At 41.6% G+C, this 19,240-nt stretch overlaps 2 protein-coding genes across 3 annotated transcripts; one reads left to right on the top strand and one right to left on the bottom strand.

The window, feature by feature from the left end:
- Positions 1–914: 914 nt before the first annotated feature.
- On the bottom strand, positions 915–3,368 carry oxt (oxytocin). Of its 2 annotated transcripts, none has more exons than XM_049579862.1 (4): positions 3,273–3,368; positions 3,039–3,160; positions 1,947–2,151; positions 915–1,176 (listed from the first exon to the last, which is right to left on the bottom strand). In XM_049579862.1, exons 2-4 carry the CDS (start codon positions 3,156–3,158, stop codon positions 1,031–1,033), a joined length of 471 nt encoding a protein of 156 aa, XP_049435819.1. In that variant the 5' UTR covers positions 3,159–3,160; positions 3,273–3,368; the 3' UTR covers positions 915–1,030. The 2 variants fall into 2 exon arrangements, with proteins under 2 accessions (XP_049435819.1, XP_049435820.1); XM_049579863.1 differs by having other exon boundaries at positions 3,039–3,163; positions 3,273–3,331.
- Positions 3,369–6,327: 2,959 nt separating this feature from the next.
- Positions 6,328–18,261, top strand: znf366 (zinc finger protein 366). The gene is made up of 7 exons (XM_049579846.1): positions 6,328–6,488; positions 10,025–11,053; positions 11,140–11,307; positions 12,195–12,345; positions 12,804–12,995; positions 16,147–16,321; positions 16,406–18,261. The coding sequence occupies exons 2-7, from the start codon at positions 10,032–10,034 to the stop codon at positions 17,104–17,106; spliced, it is 2,409 nt and encodes an 802-aa protein (XP_049435803.1). The 5' UTR covers positions 6,328–6,488; positions 10,025–10,031; the 3' UTR covers positions 17,107–18,261.
- The last annotated feature ends 979 nt before the right edge of the window (positions 18,262–19,240 follow it).

Below are 19,240 nucleotides of genomic sequence, written 5' to 3' on the forward strand. Positions count from 1 at the left end.
TATGTAAAATCGACTTTGGCATCACATATCCTGACATTCAATTTGGTTACCTGACTAAATTCATCTTATATTTAGCCAAATATCAACGTCTAATGGCGTTAGTGGCCGGCTGGGTTTAGCACTGACATATGTCTTCATTTAGCTGGTGAATAGTGACTTCATAACCTCATTACAAAGGTACTTTACTCAGGTGATCAGGGCACTATTTAAGATAAGATATCTAAAAAAATAGATAGCTCTCACAGAGCAGACTGAGATACAACAAAATGATGGAGACAAGCATATATGTCAATAATCTGTCATCAGTGTTTCCCAGTGATAATTCTTCAATCTGCTGTGTTTATATTTCATTTGTTCACTGTTCACCTCGAGCACTGAACTAGAGCTGATTACTATGAAGTACAAAAAATTGATCAAAGGTGAGTGATGACCGTACAAGATAACCGTCGTAGCTGTTGCAACAGTGACATTGTGTCACCGGTGTTGCCACGAAAGCACACACACACACACACACACACACACACACACACACACACACACACATCATCATCATCATGTGAGGATCCTTTGGATTCACACAGAGGACAGATACAGGATTATGCAAAGCTGAACATCTGACAAGATAAAGATGGCTGTGGGCTTTGTACATTTGGTGATAGTAGAATATAGTGTAACACTGCAGCCTGATAAGCTTTATGCTGACTTGTTCTTTCCCGTATAGCGAAAATCATTTAGAGGGTTTGAAACTGTCTACACTCAGTGAAGTTTTTATGAGTTTCAGTCCGTAGAATAATACAAAAAAACCCAACAACATATACTCTCTCAAAACTTTATTTCAACATGCAGATATCTGGATGACCACTGTCAGTATTCATCCCTATTTTCATACATAAAAATATATTGACAAAGGCACTCTACAGAAGGGGAAAATGACAAACATAGATATACAGCTATATGAACTACAACTACAAGTCCCATGTTGACTCTACGGCTGAAGAGTTTCCCATGAGACCTCTGCGCCAGGAGCAGCTCATTGGTGAACTCTATGAGGAGAAGTGTGACCGGCCAGATGCAGGAGCCTGAGGATGATGTCACCGGGGTCGCTGCCTTCGAATTGGCTGGTTTGGTCGTCTCCTTCCTCCTCGATGAGGCAGGATTGGTCTGTGGTGCAGCTCTCTGTGACAGGGTTTGACAAAAACAAATAAAGGAGGAGTTAGCAACATGGTAGTATGTTACTGCAACGATACACTTTACGATGTGTTGTTATCAGGTTTTGTGACCATGAACCTTATTAGTGCAAGAGGGCAAATGATCCCAGCACAGTTCACAGTGATGGAAGTAGCAGTATGCTGCCTTTCTAAGTGCACTTTACACCGACAAGAGATATTGCATTTGAAAATATGAGTGTCTCTAATAGAAATCAAACCTCTAATTCTGGCAGCATCAGTAAAATAATATATTAAAATGTATCTCAACTTGTTGTGATCAAACATTTCTTGACAGAGAAACAGCAATCTTCACCTTTTAGCTAAATGAAAGATTATAATAGAATAGAAAGACACTAGAAAATCACATAAATAAATCAAATTACATAGATTACGAGTACATTTATTCAGCTCTGAGGTATCAGTATTTTACTTCTACTCCACCACAATTCAGAGAGAAATACTGTACTTATTTTATGCAACTACATTTATTTGACAACTATAGTTACTCTTACTTTACCTATAATGAGCATATACAATAAAATGCATTGTTATATAGAATAATGGAGCCATTTTGCCTGCATAATACTTTTACTTTTACACTGTAAATACATTTGGCAGCAACACTAACACCTCTGTAGTGTTACTTAAGTAAAGTTTTGTATGCATGACTTTTATTTTGACGAAGATTTTGCTAAATGCTCTGAATTCTTCTTCCAGTGTACTAAAGACTTGACTGACCTGCATCACAGCAGAGTCCTGAAGCAGCGCAGCGTCCTCCCTCAGATCCACAAGGTCTCCCTCCGGCCTGGCAGGGGGTGAGCAGGTAGTTCTCCTCCATGCAGTGAGCTGTTTCCGGGGAGCCCAGCAAGCAGCCGAGGCCCTCCCCGCAGCAGATGCTAGGGCCGAAGCAGCGGCCCCTGTCTCCGGGGCCACAGGACATGCACTGGTGGAAGAAATTGTTATTGTCTGTTTAGTTCTTCTAAATGAAATGTCATATTTGTATTCCCTTTTTTCTGTCTGCATGACAATTTCAGTCCAAACTTTTATCTACAACTGTTCTAGGAGGTACGTTGACATGTCACCAACAACTGTATATTTAATGTTATTTTACTATGGACCGTTTCATTGCTATTCTGTTGCTAGGGCAACAACTTTGGTCCCTGTTTACTTCCTGTCAGCTTCTGCATTAACATACATTCAAACAGGACCCATTTAGAATGTTCATGTTGTCTGGTTTGAAACGGTCTATAGTTATTTCTATAAATGTTTTCCATTATTCTTCTCTTCTATTGCATGTCTGTCTGTCCTGGAAGTGGTATCTCTCCTCTGTTGCTCCTCTTAACATTTCTTCCTTTAGCTTTCATCCCTGTCAAAGGGTTTTTTGTGTGTGAGTTGTTCCTTATAAAAATCAAAGATGTAAGGATAAAGGGTATGGTATACTGTAAAGATAACAATCTCAGAACCCAGTCTGCGGAAGATAAGCCTCTGGGGGACACAGCCAATATTTCGGAAGACCTCGGGTAGCCAGAGTGCACCCATCACATTGACCTACCCCTATAAAAAGATGCCTGCATATGAATGCAGATACACTTTTCAAAAAAAGCTAAAATAAAGCTGAATTGTCATCAACTGATAGCCGATTCAGCCAATGCTTTCCACCTCTCCACACGGACTGTTTATCTGCCACTCAAATGTGTTTGGTCAATACTATTCAGACTACAAATGCAAATGTAAACCAGAATACCAACACTAAAATCTTTTCCGTTGTGTAAAACTCTTTGAATCTATTAAACATTTGTCAGTTTGCAAAGAAAAGTTAAAGCAGCTCACCTTGCGCAGAGGAGCATCCATGATGGACCTCTTCCCACCGATAGGACAGTTAGAGATGTAACACGCTGAACATACAGAAAGGAGAAAAAATAGGCACGCGGACACAGCAGCTCCGGTCATTTCTACTGAGAGAGTGAAAGAAAGAAGCTAGTTAATGCCCAAACATGCAAAACAAAAGGTCCACTGAGCACAAAATATAAGATAGACATACAAATCTGCAGAAATAAACCTCACCTGTTGCTTAATCTCTTTTTGAGCAGGAGTGAGAAGTGTTGAGTTCAGATGCTCCTTGATGCTTCTTCTGTTCTTGGTTCCTCACACATGTCTTATATACTTCCAGAGCTTCTTCTGAGAGTGACACAGAAACCCAAAAGCCACTTAGAGATCTTTAATGAGCCACGTTTTACTTACTGTCACCTCCGGAAATGAAGCTGACCACTGGGCAGCGCGGGTCAAAAGGGCCAGGCAGCTCTGCGGCCTGGTTTGCGTCTTGCTATTGAGAATCATTACAGAAGGGCTTGTTGTGCGTGACCGTGCATGCTAGAGATGACGGGAAAGTCAGAGAGGTCAGGAAGTGAATGGGGAGATTTAATTATTCAGTGCATAAGTGGACACGAGTGTAGTACAACTTTGATCAGCTTTTATTAAAGAAAAAAAGAAGGAGGTACATTATAAGCGGTCTTCTTTATCAAAGGAACAGTTCATTCCCAAACCAAAATGCATGTTTTTCCTCTTACTTGTAGTGCTATTTATTAATCTAGATTGTTTTGGTGTGAGTTGCTGAGAGGTGAGGATATTAACCGTGGAGATGTCTGCCTTCTCTCCAATATAATGGAACTAGGTGGCACTCCTCTTGCTGTCATCAACCAGTTACTCAAGATAATCCACAGACCTTGTTGTGAGGAATTTCATATAGGAACTATTTTCTTCCTACTGAAGTACACCCGCTAACTGTATCACGGCAGAGAAGGACATGTGCATCTACTCATGAAAGGCTCCTGCTCATGACAGCATGAGATGTAGACATTAATGGAGTCCTCCTTGGCTGAGCTGTACTGTTAGCTAGCTCAGTTGACATAAAAGTGCTCACAACAAGCTCTTTGGCTTGGGGAGCCCATTAGCTCACCTGGTAGAGCAGGCGCCCCATGCACAAAATCCTTGTCCTTGCCACAGTGGCCTTGGGCTCAGTTCCAACCTACAGCCCTTTGATTCAACCCATATTTAACCAGGTAAGTCCTGTTAAGATCAACGATTTCTTTTACAAGGGAGACCTGGCCAAGACAGCAGCACACAAAAAGTTTCAGCCAAACAACCACACAATAAAAAAAACATAAAAGGCACACATGTTGAAATATTACAACACCTACCCACAAAGACAAGACCCAACCAACTCATTCATCTTAGCACTTATGAGAGCTTTTAAATCAGGTAGAGAGACCGATTCATGTAGTTTCAAACCTCTTTGAAGGTTCTTCCAAGTGAGAGGAGCACAGCACATAAAAGCTTTCTTTCCCTGCATAAGGAACAGACAATAAAACTAAATCTTCAGATCGCAGACTATAATTACTGTCAGATATCTGTTGAGTCAAAGTGCAAATGCATGAAGGGAGTTTAACCAGTTTGGCTTTATAAATGAACAAATACCAGTGACTGAGCCTACCCAAAGCATTCTCAGGCCAGATGAGATATATATTCCCTCCAACATGTCCTGGGTCTACTCTATATATTCTGGGCGTCCTACTACTTGGATGTGCCCGGAAAACCTCCAACAGGAGGCGCCAAGGAGGTGCCATTTAGATCTATTATAAAGGAGAAAAGGCAGACATCTCTACAGCCAATAGCTTTAACACTCAGCAACACATACCAGAACAATCTAGATTGAGAAATAGCACTACAGGTAAGAGAGAAAATATGTATTTTGATTTTACGGTGAACTGTCCCTTTAAGTATCTTTTCACTACAGTTGGGGGGGAAAGTGGAAAAAGTTAAAGGTTATGAGAAGTAGTTCATCTTTGAACCTCGGCCTGCTGAGCCTGATGTTTGTGAACAAACATGAAAAAAATGGACACGTGGACACACACACACACACACACACACGCCTACAAATATCCCTTTCTATAAATAAAATCCTTAATTCCTCACAGGAATTGACGCACACATTGTCTAGGTCTGAGGTTAATTGGACTCATGAGCTAATTAACACAGCTAATGATCGACCACAGCCCATTAAAGACAGTTTCACCGTTCCAATGATATGAGCTCAATTACTGCTGCTCCCTCCTGATCCACTAACTGCCACCTCATCTCAATTAAAAATAAGTTCATAATCGTCTTTGTTCCACAACTTCTGTTCCAAAAGGGAGGACTGGGACATTCAGACGTGGACTGACATTATTCTATCTAGATTTCACTCTCACAGACAGATCATAAAACATAACTGCAGTCACCATGTGAGGACAAATGAGACAAGTTGTTGTCATGAAGTGGTGTCAAGTGTCAGTCAGACAATGGGCCACTCTTGCCTCCTAGTGGCTGTGTGGACACATTTAACCTGTGTATGAGTTCATTTTTCATTATCTGACGCTGTTTCATCTGTCATGCTTTTACAGGAGGTAGACACAAGAACATGAACACTTGGTATCCAGTCTGTTATAACACTACTACAAACAAGGCTCCAAAATGACCACTTAAAGAGAAGAAAGAAATACAATCTGAGCAATAAAAGCTCACAGAGGTGGTGTTTGTTGTTTGACTTTTCCTACTGTGTCTTTTCTTTTTGCTGGATTAGTGGTTATGTTATAGTGCACAAACCCTGATAAATGCTAAGCACATAACTGACTAACTATAAACTGTATCTGCTGGAACCCAAAATGCTTCAATATCTTTAATTAAGATAGTTATAGGAGTTAAAATCCTTCCATATTTCAGCAAAAAACATAAAAGATTTTTATTAATTTTCACATGTGAATTCAGTCATTCATAGCATGCATTTCTTTGTGCTGTACAAAGTGAAAGAGCTGGGATCATCCCCCATCGCCACATACCACTTCACAGCTGTTAAACATTCAAACTGCATTGTTTTCTTGTGCAACATCAGATCTCGCCATTCCTCCAAAAGCTGTGCAAATCCCTATTTCATAGAGAAATGGAGATGTCTATCTAGTGTTTCCTTATTTTTCTGCAGGAAGGCACTAGGCTTGTTGACTTCCTCTCCCCTCCCTTCCTTCCTTCTCTCCGAAGGTACTCATCTGAAAAATGAGAACAAAGTGATTGTTCCTGTTCTCTTTCTTAAGTCACTTCAAATGCTATCCGTGGACGGGCGGCTCATTGTCAGGAGAGTTGCAGTGCGAGCAGGAGGGAGAGAAACGCAGGTACAGGTACAACGGCAGCAGCTGCAGCAACACTTCAGCCAACAGCATCACAGAAAACACACTCTGCTACACTCAACTGGTAAGTTCCACACACACTCACACACACACTCACACATTCTCACACACACACAGACTTCGCTGCAGCCTTGCACAAACACACTTACATGGCACTGGCTGGCATATGAGGAGGGGCTTCTGTTTTTAATGGATTGTTTGGAATGCATGGTGTGGCAAAGTTTAGCCCGGGGTCTCTGCACAGTGCACCTTGATTGGGAGAAGTGAAGAGGATACAGTAAAAGAGCAGGATCATATCCAGGAGAGTGTTTGAAGCTGGCCGAAAGGGAAACATTGATTTCAGTAACATCTTTGGAAGAGGCAGAATAACATTCTTCTTGCATTCTGCATGTGGTTTACGCTTTCTATATATCACTAATAACTAAATTACATCCAAATACTTGTAATGTCCCTGTGTACTTCTATCATTTAGTGATGTTTAGCAATATTCCCTGTTTTAGAGAGTGTGCTGTGCTGCTTTTAAGTTTGCAAAGTATGTTTTTGCAGGAACAAAATGACACTTTGAATTACATAAATGTGAATGTATTTGTAATCTCTGCACTGATCTTCATCTCATCTTCCTGAACTTCTTCATCCTCACTTGCTGCTATTATCTTTTCCACATGCAACATGACTTAGAGGTGATTCAGTCATATTATGCTGTCTGCAGGTGTGTGAGTCTGGATGTTAGAGCTAAAATAGACAGTCACTCGACAGAAAATGATGTATTCTGGTCATGGATTAAGACGTTTTTCAGTGAAAACACCTAAATATTGTGTATTGCAGCTGTTAGATTATCAAAATTTAGTTCTTTTCTTCTACTTTTAGCAGGGATAAAACATGTAACTGGCAAAACAGCTGCAACGATTCATCAATTTGTTGTCAACTAATGGCCAACTTATTTGACAATCAGTTCATTGGTTTGAGTAATTTATTAAAAAAAAAAGTAAAACATTCCAGCTTCTTAAATGTGAATATTTTCTAATTTCTTTACTCTGCTATGACGGTAAACTGAGGTTGTGGAGAAAACAAGACATCTGGGGACGTCATCTTAGGCTTTGAGAAACACGGATTGAAGTTTTTCAGCATTTTTTGACATTTTAGAGACCAAACAACTAATCAGTTAATCAGGAAAATGATCAACAGATTAATCAACAGTGAAATTATCTTTAGTTGCAGTCCTACAAGTGGTAATATGTGTATTTTATGTTTGTTACTATAAAGAATGAGTAGCTGCAGCATCTGCAATAGCCAACAGGAGCAGCAGACAATTGAGCTGCAACGATTAATCAGTTAGTTGCCAAGTATTAAATAAATCACAAACTTATTTAATAATAAATTAATTGGTTAAAGTAACTTTTAAGTCAAAACACAGTCAAACATTTCTGACTCCAGCATTTTAAATGTGAACATTTTCTGGTTTCTTTACTCCTCACTGAATATCTTTGGGTTTGAAGACGTCAACTTATGCTTTGGGAAACAGTTATTGACATTTTTTAAATAATTTTTTCACATTTTATGAAAAAACTCATCGATTAATTCAGAAAATAATCAACAGTGAAACTAATCATGACTTGCAGCTTTAGCAGACAGTAAAGTAGAACTATAGTGGTCATGCTACAGTGGATTGATATGGATCTCAGCAGTTCTCATTGATAATCACTGAGCTATTTACAGGAATAGAACAGATATGTACAATAGTGCTAAGCACATTTAGATGTCATGCAGAAGTAAGACAGTTCCCCTCTGAGTATCATCATCTTTTCACCCATGACCATCATCTTCACTAAAGTATGCACAAAGACTGCAGTGGGCATGTTGTTTATAGCTACAAGACATCTCAACATATCACAGTTTTAAGCTTATCAGTTATTTAATCTCCCTCAGACTTTGGGCTGCTCGCAGAGATACAGATTCAAACATCACGTAGCACTATCAGCAGAGGACAAAAGGGGAAGTTCTTCCTGGCTATCAGTGCAAAAAAACAAAAAGATGAACAGAGGAGAGAAAAAAAGACATGGAGAAGCGAAAAGTGTGCGGGAGGTAGAGGTGCACATTTCACAGATAACTTCCTACTTTCAGGAGAGGGGGAGATCTGTGAGAAAGAAAGAAGTGAAAGGTTTCACGTTGAACACTGAAAGGTGTGGGTGTCGACACAAGACTGTATATGTGTGTGTGTGTGTGTGTGTGTGTGTGTGTGTGTGTGTGTGTGTGTGTGCCCGGTTACACACCTTCCACAGAAACCTTTAGAGGAACAGTTTCATATCATAAATAGAAACCAGACAAGCAGTCACTGGATGAGCTTTTGTCCAAAGCTTTGACAGCAAAGGTTACTTTTCAGATTAAGATTTAACATAATAAGGCATATGAGGATCTTAACATTTACAATGTAAACCAGGGATTCCTAACTTTTCTTGTGACCAAAGAGGGACCCCTTGTTGTGTTTTAGCAGTCTTACCAAAGAGACATTTCCCCTTTAAAAACTCCTCAGGTGCTTTAATTTAAATAAATGTTCAAGACCCAAAACAGTAAAAGTATCCAATATTTGCAACACATTCTGACTCCCTCTTCAAATATCGACTTTTGTGGCCCTACACATCAAACAATGATGCCCAGGGTACCCCTCCAGTGTCGGTTTTGAATGCTCTGGGATGGGGTGTCAATTCACGCTCATTACAGGCACTGTGCCTTTTCAAAATAAACTTGTGCAGTTTCCACTTGTTAAACGCATGCAGTCCCTTTTCAAAAGAAACTGAGAACATAGGTAAAACACTTCATGTGCAGGTTTACTTTTTTAGGTTTAGGCAACAAAAGCATGATTTGTTACTAATGTTGCATGACATACATCACTAGCATAGTATGCTACACATACTAGCACACCATGCTGTTATTAAAATAACCTGATTGACTTTTGGTTTCATACGAGACATGCACAGCAGGCTCCTCAGTGAAAGCTGCCACCCATTGCGTGTGATACTGCCTCTGTGTGTTAATATCTAATGCCAAGGGGCCCCTGACCGAGCATCCTTATTTGACAGGTTGGGAGTGAGAATGAATTAATATTTCACCAAAAAACAAAGATTCAGTCCAAAGTCTAAACAACAAAATACAAATTTGGGTAGCAGAAATTTGTTTTTCTTTTTTGATCCATTAATCACCTCATCTCATTATCAGCTACTAGATTCATCTTATGACTCGTTGAAGGGGCCTCGACCCCTATAGGTTGGGAAGCACAAGACTACATTGCCTAACTGTCTGTGAAAGAGTTAAAAACTAGATCCATCATCACCAGCTGTTTGTGCATTGATGCATCTGTATAAACAATTACAAATGCAATATTTTATAAAATACATCAACTACGGGGGCTTTTTTTCCTGCAGAAATAGCACCTTACTTTTGATACTTTAAGTACATTTTGCTGCTAATACTGATAAAATAAGATTAGATAAAATAAGATAATCCAGTCAACAGTAAAATGTTGTATTGCGTTATTTACTTTAGTTAAGGATCTAAATACTTCCTCCACCACTGTAACCACTTCTTATACTCTCTTTAACGCAGCAAGAAGATGGAAACAGACGGAGTGAATTTCTCACCAGCAAGAAGCCCTCCTCTCAGAGATCAGCTAAGACAAGCATCTCAGCACAGTTTCTATCTAAGCCCACCTCCACTCTACATTAAGCCCCCAAAATTCTCCCCTCCTCGATACCCCAGCATATCACCCAGCAGAGACACCTACAGTGCGTTCAGCCCCCCTGCTTTCTTTCCCATGCTCAGCCCCAGTTATGCTCAAAAGGAAGGATCCCAAAAACGCAAAAGAACTCCTTTCAAAATGGACGCCCAGGGAGGTGAATCTCCTGATGGGGGAGCAGAGGAGGCAGATGAGAGCAGCAGTAAGAAGACGGTGCACCTCTCCCACATCCCCTTTTCCCTCCCACCTCGCCCCATTCCCTCCCCGTCTCCTAAACCCATCCCTGGTATGATTGAGCTGAACAGACTGCAGCTTCACCCCAGATCACCAGGTATGAATCTACCTGTGCAGGTGAAGCAGGAGCCTCTCAGTCCTTCCCCAGTTTGGCCTCCCTCTCCTCTCCTCCTCCACCCTCCTTACTTCCCACCTCTGCACCACAGCCTCCTCCCATACCCCTTCTTCATGCCTGGCCCCGTCATGCACCTTTCCCCTGGTTCTTTCTACCCAAGAGAGGAGCTTCGCCCTGCTCATCGCAGCCGTGAGGGACCTCCTCGCAGTGGGACGACAAGCGCTGAGAAACTAGGTCTAAACATCCATGTGGATGACAGTTATTATGTAGATGTGGGTGGAGACCAGAAACGGTGGAAGTGTCGTATGTGTGAGAAGTCCTACACCTCCAAGTATAACCTGGTCACGCACATCCTGGGACACAACGGCATCAAGCCGCATGGATGCCACCTGTGTGGGAAGCTGTTCAAGCAGCTGAGCCACCTGCACACACACCTGCTCACCCACCAGGGCATGAGGCCACACAAGTGCCAAGTGTGCCACAAGGCTTTCACTCAGACCAGCCACCTGAAGAGGCACATGATGCAGCACAGTGACGTTAAGCCATACAGGTAGATGTTTTATAACCAGTTCTTTTTACTTTCAACTATCCTCATTTTTTATTCTAATCTCTTACACACTTTATCCTCTCGTCCAGCTGCAGTGTGTGTGGCAGAGGTTTTGCTTACCCCAGTGAGCTTCGTGCCCATGAGCTGAAGCATGAGAAGGGACAGGAGAACGTATGTGTGGAGTGTGGTCTGGATTTCCCCACGCTGGCACAGCTGAAGAGGCACCTGACCGCCCACCGTGGCCCCACCCTATACAGGTGAGTTCTTCTTTGCTTAACTATCTTAGTGATAGTTTATTTTAAAGGTCCAGTGTGTAGTATTTAGGTGGATGTATTAGCGGAAATGGAGGATAATCTAAGTATCTTTTCTTAAGTGTATAATCACCTGAAAACTTAGAATGAGCTGTTTCTATCTACATAGGGAGCGGGTTCTTGTTTATGCCATGTTCCACCGCCACGTTATTAAAGTAGCCAAGAACGGACCTACCAAGGCAAGGACTAGCTCTTGATAAGGCCATTCACGCTCTCGAGTTCTCACGTTCTAGCCTTTTCATGTTGGCTACCATAGTTAGCAGCCCCTCCATGACAAGAACGTCGGAAACACACTGATTTTTTTAAAGTGAAATTGCTTTATTCAGTGCTTTTACCTGTTTTAATCACTTGGTCTGTTTGTTTTGAAGAGGAAGAGACCTCTGCGAATAATGTGGCTTATAGTAAAACCTCCTAAATGTCTGGATCTTAGGTTATCAGAGATAAAATTAAGATAAAGTCTGCAATCCTCACCGCTAGACACCACTAATTCCCCCTAAATCTTACACACTGTTCCTTTAAGCAATAGTTGGACCCCCATTTTTTTTCTTGTTGAAAGTTAAATGAAAAGATTGAGACCATTCTCATGTCTGTGCTCTAAACATGAAGCTGCAGTTAGCTTAGCTTAGCATAAAGATGGAAACAGCAAAGCTAAATGATTGCCTGCTTTAGCTTCCTATTTATTGAACAAACAAGAGAGTGGTATTGATCTTCACGTCTAACTCCGCATGAAAGCGAAGAAGTACATTTCTCAAAATGTCAAACTACTGTTTTAATGTTTCAGTTCTCCATTTGGCTCCATAAAGAGGTGAACTATATACATACTGTTCCCGCAGGTGTGCAGAGTGCCAGAAGACTTTCCAGTATCCGAGCCAGCTTCAGAACCACATGATGAAACACAAAGACATCAGACCGTACATCTGCAGCGAGTGTGGGATGGAGTTCATCCAGTCGCACCATCTGAAACAGCACACGCTCACCCATAAAGTAGGTTTAATTAGGAGAACAGCGAGAAAAGACAGCATTTTTTCAATGTTCTTTTTTTTGACAGGGGTTGGAAGCTGAAGCATGTTTTTTTGGCATCAAACAGAGTTATCAATTTTGCTGTCACATCAAGATATTTCCATTATTCCTAGTGCACATTTTTGGACAGTGAAGATGGCTGAGAGAGTTTGGACACTAGCCTAATAGGTTGTTTTGGCAGCTGTCTCAAAGCAATTTCCCCTTAAATTCTGGCTCCTGGAGCTATTTTTAACCTCTTAACATCCAGTTTTAGTCTTTTATTCGACTTTTAGTAGCTTTAGTGTTGGGACACAAAAAGATGGTAAAATAAAGATCAGTGGGATTTTAGAGGTTAAACTAACTTAAAGTTCTCAGCAGACAGACACACTGGTCTGTTCGCCACATTTCTCACACCGCTACTTCCACATTCTCTCGTTCTTCAGGGGGTGAAGGAGCACAAGTGTCGCATCTGTGGTCGTGAGTTCACCCTGTTGGCCAACATGAAGCGCCACGTCCTCATCCACACCAACATACGGGCCTACCAGTGCCACATGTGCTTCAAGAGTTTCGTCCAAAAACAGACTCTCAAGGCTCACATGATCGTCCACTCTGACATCAAGCCCTATAAATGCAAGGTTGGTCAAATAAACCATGGCATGTGTGACTTTTTGCATAGCGTTTTGGCCTTTAATTCCTCTTTTGTTAACTGAGTAAAGGACATAGACTGCATACAAGAATTGAACATATAGCCTCTGGGTCTGAAAAGTGAAGCAAATGCACAAGTGCCTCAAACCTGCATTTTATAGGTCAGCAGGGGCCGACTCCACTGAGAAAATTACCCCACCTCTTGCATGATATATCTACCTAAACATTTCACTAATGAGTTTATGGTCTCAAACGCTAATTTCAAGTCTTCTTCAATACAGCATGGCGTTCATTTTGTAAATTATGGTCCTATCTAGAATGAAATAGACAATAAAGCAGACTTAGGTTTAGGGCTTCCTTGTGATTGACACCGCAGTGGCTACATCCACTTTATATAGTCTATGGTAAAGGAATAGTTAGCACACATAGTTAGCTTAGCGTAACACAAAGACTGGAAACAAGGTGAAACTGCTGGCTTGGATCTGTCCATAGGTATAAAATGTACCTTGCACCGCCTCTAAAGATCACTAATTAACACATTATATTTGAATTGTTTAACTGATGCAAAAACACAAATGGTTTTGTGGCAGATTTTGTTACCGGTTTCCAGTCTTTGTGCTAAGCTAAAGGGCTGCTGACTTTATATTCATACTTAATGTCAGACACGATAGAGGTATTGATCTTCTCAACTCACTCTTGGAAAGAAAGCAATTGAACATATTTTACATATTGTCCAACTATCCCTTTAATATTCTCTCCTGTCTGATTAAGGCTTCAGGACTTGCTTTTATTGTAAACTAAATTAACCAATGCATATTTATTGATAATGGCAGCCAAGACCCAAACCTTTAATATTCAGTGGCAGCTGCTATTAAAGGAATTCTCCACTTTTCTGGAGTGTGCGCTTTGACCTTGGTGTTTAGGACTGAGACGATGACCAGATAGCAGAGAGGCTTTTGGCAGTAAGAGCCTCCTTGTCCATAGGAAGGATATCGCCACACAAACTGCCTCTCTAACAATGGCCCCCCAGCCTCCCCGGAGAACAGGGCCCTCAAATAGATTTCATCTCGCTTTCTCTGCTGCTGGAGGGAGCTTCCTGTTTTCTCACGGTCCTCTTGGACAGTTTACAGTCCCTCTCTCCTCCTGAAGGAAAGGACCACCCTAATAAAAAAGAATGCAGAGGAAGGACAGCGCAGGAGTTGCCCTTCCCTGTTCTCCTCCTGGCCCTGTCTCGGTGTTGCTTCCTCTCTCTTTCTGTTTTTCTTGTGTGTGTGTGTGTGCGTTGGGGAGTGAGAGAGAGAGGGGGGAAGACAAAGAGGAAAGGAGGAAAACAAGGATAGGAGGAGGGAGAGAAGGGCGTGTGTCTATGTATATCTGAATGCCTGCACATTCATTCATGATTACGTGTAGCCCTACAACTCGGCAGTCTACGAAAATTAGTCATCTAACAAAGGAGTTCTGGCAGAGAAAGAAAAATAATAGGTGGATAGTGCTGGCCTATTGTTTTTGTATCCTCAAATAGTGTTTACAACCAGTGGAGGAAAGTAATCAAGTACTGTGCTTGCATGCTATTTTGAGCTACTTATACTGAGCCGAGAGTTACCTGTCTGCTACTTTTACTTTCACTACATTTCAAAGGGAAACACTGACTTACTTACACCTTATTTTTACTCACTTAGCCACATTGGCATGTACTAGCCATAACCATGAATCCATGACCCCTTTGCCTTAATCCTAACTTGATGCGTCAACCTGACAAGTACTAGCCAACCACAGCATGCAGTGGGATCCATAATTAATAGCCAAAGAACTGCAATGCAGCTCTTCTCACCTAGGTGTAAATACATCCATCAGGATGTTTACTTGTGATGGATTCAATTAGCACTACTTTTACTTAAAGGAATAGTTGGACAGATGAAATATGTTTATTCGCTGTCTTGAGAGGATACTACTCTTGTATTCATAAAGTATATATGTAGCCTGGCTCTGTCTAATGGTAAAAACGATGATTCATCGTTTTTAATAGGAGAGTTTTCTACCCGGACTCACTCCAGAGTTGTCGAAATCCAGCACTTGGGCAATGACTTGCAACGTCAGACACTGATGAAAAAAGTCGTCTTTTAACGTCAGCATGATGTGCGGCCAGTCGCCATTATAGTTGAATGGCGCTCTGTGGCATCAGGGAGAAACACAGTGGGACAGTAACAAAAGTTAAGGTGGAGAAAGTCCAAGTAGGGTAGGCTAGGTTGGTTAGGTGGGGTAGTTGATGGGTCCAACAAACCTGGAGTGCAAAACCCTGTTGTTTTTCCCATAACTAACAATGTGCTTTTGTGACCTAAACCCAACCACATGAGTTAGTTGTTGGCAGAAAGAAAACTCAATTCCCAGTGTTTTACTGGCGCAGTGCGTTTATTTTTTAAGAGATTGTATGTAAACGGTAAATTTTCTGTGAAAATGGAAGTGTATTTTGAAGTAAGACAGTGCATGTAACAGGCAGAGCTTGACACAGCATCCCAGAACGTCAACAACCAATGCACCCAGGGTACCTTTCATGCTGTATCTGGACGTGGAAGGTCCATGACCAAACGTGGATATGTGACGAGGTTGGAGTGAGAATGGGTTTTTTGTGAGACTATTTCTTGGCTTTGCCTGGTTCCCATTCAGGTAACCAGGGAGTTACTTTGCCAAATTTTACATTAGCCATACAGAATGCATAGCGCATACATCACTGTTTATACTGTGTATTAAGCAAAGTGCAAATATGCAATGGCTGTGACCACATATGCGCATGCAACCACATGGTGCCCCCTTTTTGCCAACTGACATGAACACTTACTCAGCTGTCCTTTGGCTAATGACCAGTCTTTCCACAAAATCTTATGCAAGTCTGCAAATCCACTTTGAAGTTATATGCCTTTTTGCACTCCCGCTGCTGCCACACGCTCTGCCCACCCACCCTTTTAGCCAAATATTAGCCAGCTAGGGCTAAAACTGTGGCCTGAAAAAAGGGTGGAAAGATTTTGGGACCGACCAATTGACCAACCGACAGAGCGAGCTACAGAGCTGCCGGTTGCGGCTTAATGTCTTATTTGGCTAATTTCAATTTACCTAATCACGCACTTCTCTCTCTTTGTCTTCCAGCTTTGTGGGAAGGAGTTCAACAGGATGCACAACCTCATGGGCCACATGCATCTCCACTCAGACAGCAAACCCTTCAAATGCCTATACTGCCCGAGCAAGTTCACACTGAAGGGGAACCTCACCAGACACATGAAGGTCAAACATGGCGTCATGGACAGAGGGCTGGATGAAAGATGTAAGGATGCACACATTGTAGATGGTGTATTAATTTCTTGCTGCAAAAGTTACTCAATGTAATGACTTACTTCTCTGATTTCAGTGTTTAGGCAAAGAGGGCGATTCTGCCTGTCCACTCCCATGGGCCTCCTCACCCGCTTCAGCCAGGAGGAGCCATTTGACCTCTCCCAGAAGCCCCCAGGCCTGCCTAGCCTCCGCCTCTCCCAGTCTGATGGTGAGAGCGTCCCTGGAAGCTCGTGTCAGGAGGAGGATGAGGAGAGTTTGTACAGAAGGAGTCAATACAGCCCTGAGGTGGACCAACATGAGCCAGCAGGCGAGGACCAGTACATCCCTGAGCTGGAGGAGAGACAGCAGGGGTCTCCAGCTGATCACAGGACAGGGGAGAAGCAAAAAGAAATATATCAGCATAGCTTAGATGAACAGAGGGAGTCAGCAGCAGAAGGAGGTGACCAGGCGGACCTCTTACAGTCAGAAGAGACATCGGAGATGGCCTATGAGTCTGATTTAGAGCTAGGTGACCAGGTGTACCACCATGAGACAGGCCGAAGACAGATGTATGATTATGACTCTGATTCAGAACTAGAAGATGGTCACCAAGAGCTAGATGAGCCAGAGCAAAGCGAACAGCAGATGGATGGCTTTAGTGACACAGCCATTGATGTAGCAGGGAGGAAACAGAGCAGCTCGGAGAAAGGTGAAATAGTGCATCGCTTGCGCACAAGTGAATTCATGGGTGTAACGGGTCCACAGGATGAAGAGAAAGACAAAGTAGACGAAGAATGAGGCGAAGATGCAGGTTTTTAGCAGCCCTGATATCAGAGGAAAATGCTGGCATTGCGCGTTTCTGCAAACCACGAATACATCACATTTTTATGTTTCATACATATCAATTTAATGTTTCCAAAGTGACATAGTATATGAACTGACTTTGTGATCGGGGGATGGAGGGGATGGTTTATGGTGTGTCACCTAGGTGAGATGCCTGCCAAGCTACAAACCGCAACAGGCCACTGTTTGAGACCAACAAACAACAAAACCTGTTGTTTTTTAACTGTTCATTGCTGTGTTTCCAGCAGCTTTTTAGCCACCAAACATAAGTGTTTATTAGTCACCCACTGTTGTTTTTCAAGCAGAGGTAGTGCCCCAAAATCTGGTTATTTAAGCCAAAACATGATCTTTTTCTAACCATAACTACCTGGTTCTTGTGCCTTACCTAACCACACATTAAACAAACGTTAGGTTTCAACATGTAACATAACTGTGGTTTGCAGAAACGTACAATGCCCACATTTTTTCAGGTGACTGGGTTGTTTTTAAAAGAAGGCTGGTGGTTTTTCTGACAGGAAAGTGGAAGGAAAGTACGTAGGTCTCTACATGAAACTGATTATGGAGGATGTGATATAGTAGCTTAGCACAAAAAAAAGGAAAGATGAACATATCGTGTTGTTTAACAGAGCACAAAGTAAAAGTGAAGTAACTGAAATACAAAGCTGTGAAGCATATTGCATGTACAGAACATATCACACACTGATTAATAGTCACTGACAAGAGGTTAATGTGCATTTATGAATGGACAAGTATGATTAGGGAGTGGCTTTGTGAATAAAATGCAAAAATATTTTTGTTTTTTTTACAAACACATTTGCAATATTGACTTAGATATGCAATTTTGTTTTAACTTTGACTCTTAAATGTGTAGTAAAATTAAAAAATGTGTTATTTTTGTTTGTTTGGGGGACATTGTGACACAGATAGGACAAAGCTTGGCTTCCTCTCTTTAAGCGTCTTTGTTTTAATGACTCATGTTTAGTGTTTTTTTTTTTTTTTTTAATCTATATGCTTTTGTTAGTTCAGTTTTTTGGTGAAATTATTGTATGGCAGTGTATTGGTCACCTGAATGTGATTTTGCAAGACAAATACAAAAATAAAAGCATGAACCTGTGCAATAAATCTGCTGTTTTTGTGTTTTTAACACCTCATAAACACGCTACGGCTGTTTTTAAAGAATATAAACCCAGATATGAAATCTCAATCCTCTCTGTCAGACACGTACTTCACCAAGCCAGAGATGATTGCCGTGAGTTTCAAAAAGCTTGCCTTTCTCCTCCTGCTTCTCTTTCAAAGCAGAGGAAGAGGAAGAGAAAACACCTCTCCCCTTCTCTCTTTTAGGTTGCGATCAAACAGCAGTGACGGACACAGTGGGTGTCCCAGACAAAGGCTTCATATGTCTGTATGACTCAGAATAAAGCATTGTTTCTGCTCATTGCAGAAGCCTCACTGAAAATAGAAATACTACCTGGAATGAAAAAGTTTCTTTATTGCAAAGTGGAAGAAGACTCATTATCACACAATGCATCATGTCTCATATATCTCATATTATAAAGTTATTGAAAGCATACCATGTTTCATTAATACATGAAGCTCACTGGGCTGTGGTGTCTCACTGTAGCTCACTCTGCTGTGCCAGTTCAGGTAAACACTGAGCCATTTCTTGTCAGATGAAATGCAGAACAGCAGCTTCTCTATTTCTACCAGTGACGACCACCGTGTCCTAAAGGGCGAAACTGCAAACAGTTTGAGGAAGTTCTCACATCCTCCTCTCCTTTCCTTTCCTCACCTACACGTTTCAATCCCAACCACTGGCTCCAGAGATGAGCCGCAGAGGGTGGACTCACTGTTTGTATCACCGTCTCCTATCAAGAATCAGGCCCACTGAGCGGCATCATATTGTGCAAACTGTGAGGAACAACACACATAACTGACCACACCTCAGAGATTCAGGAAAGACTGTGTTACATAAGGTAATTCTATCACTCCTGTGTGTGTTTTTACTGAACTGAAACTTTAGAGATCATGAGAATGCAAAGATCAGCCAGACACACAGGAGGACAGGTAGAGAGTGTCGTGATGAGAAAAT

Source organism: Epinephelus fuscoguttatus, linkage group LG6, assembly GCF_011397635.1.
Source record: "Epinephelus fuscoguttatus linkage group LG6, E.fuscoguttatus.final_Chr_v1".
In the NCBI taxonomy this organism is placed as follows: domain Eukaryota; kingdom Metazoa; phylum Chordata; class Actinopteri; order Perciformes; family Serranidae; genus Epinephelus; species Epinephelus fuscoguttatus.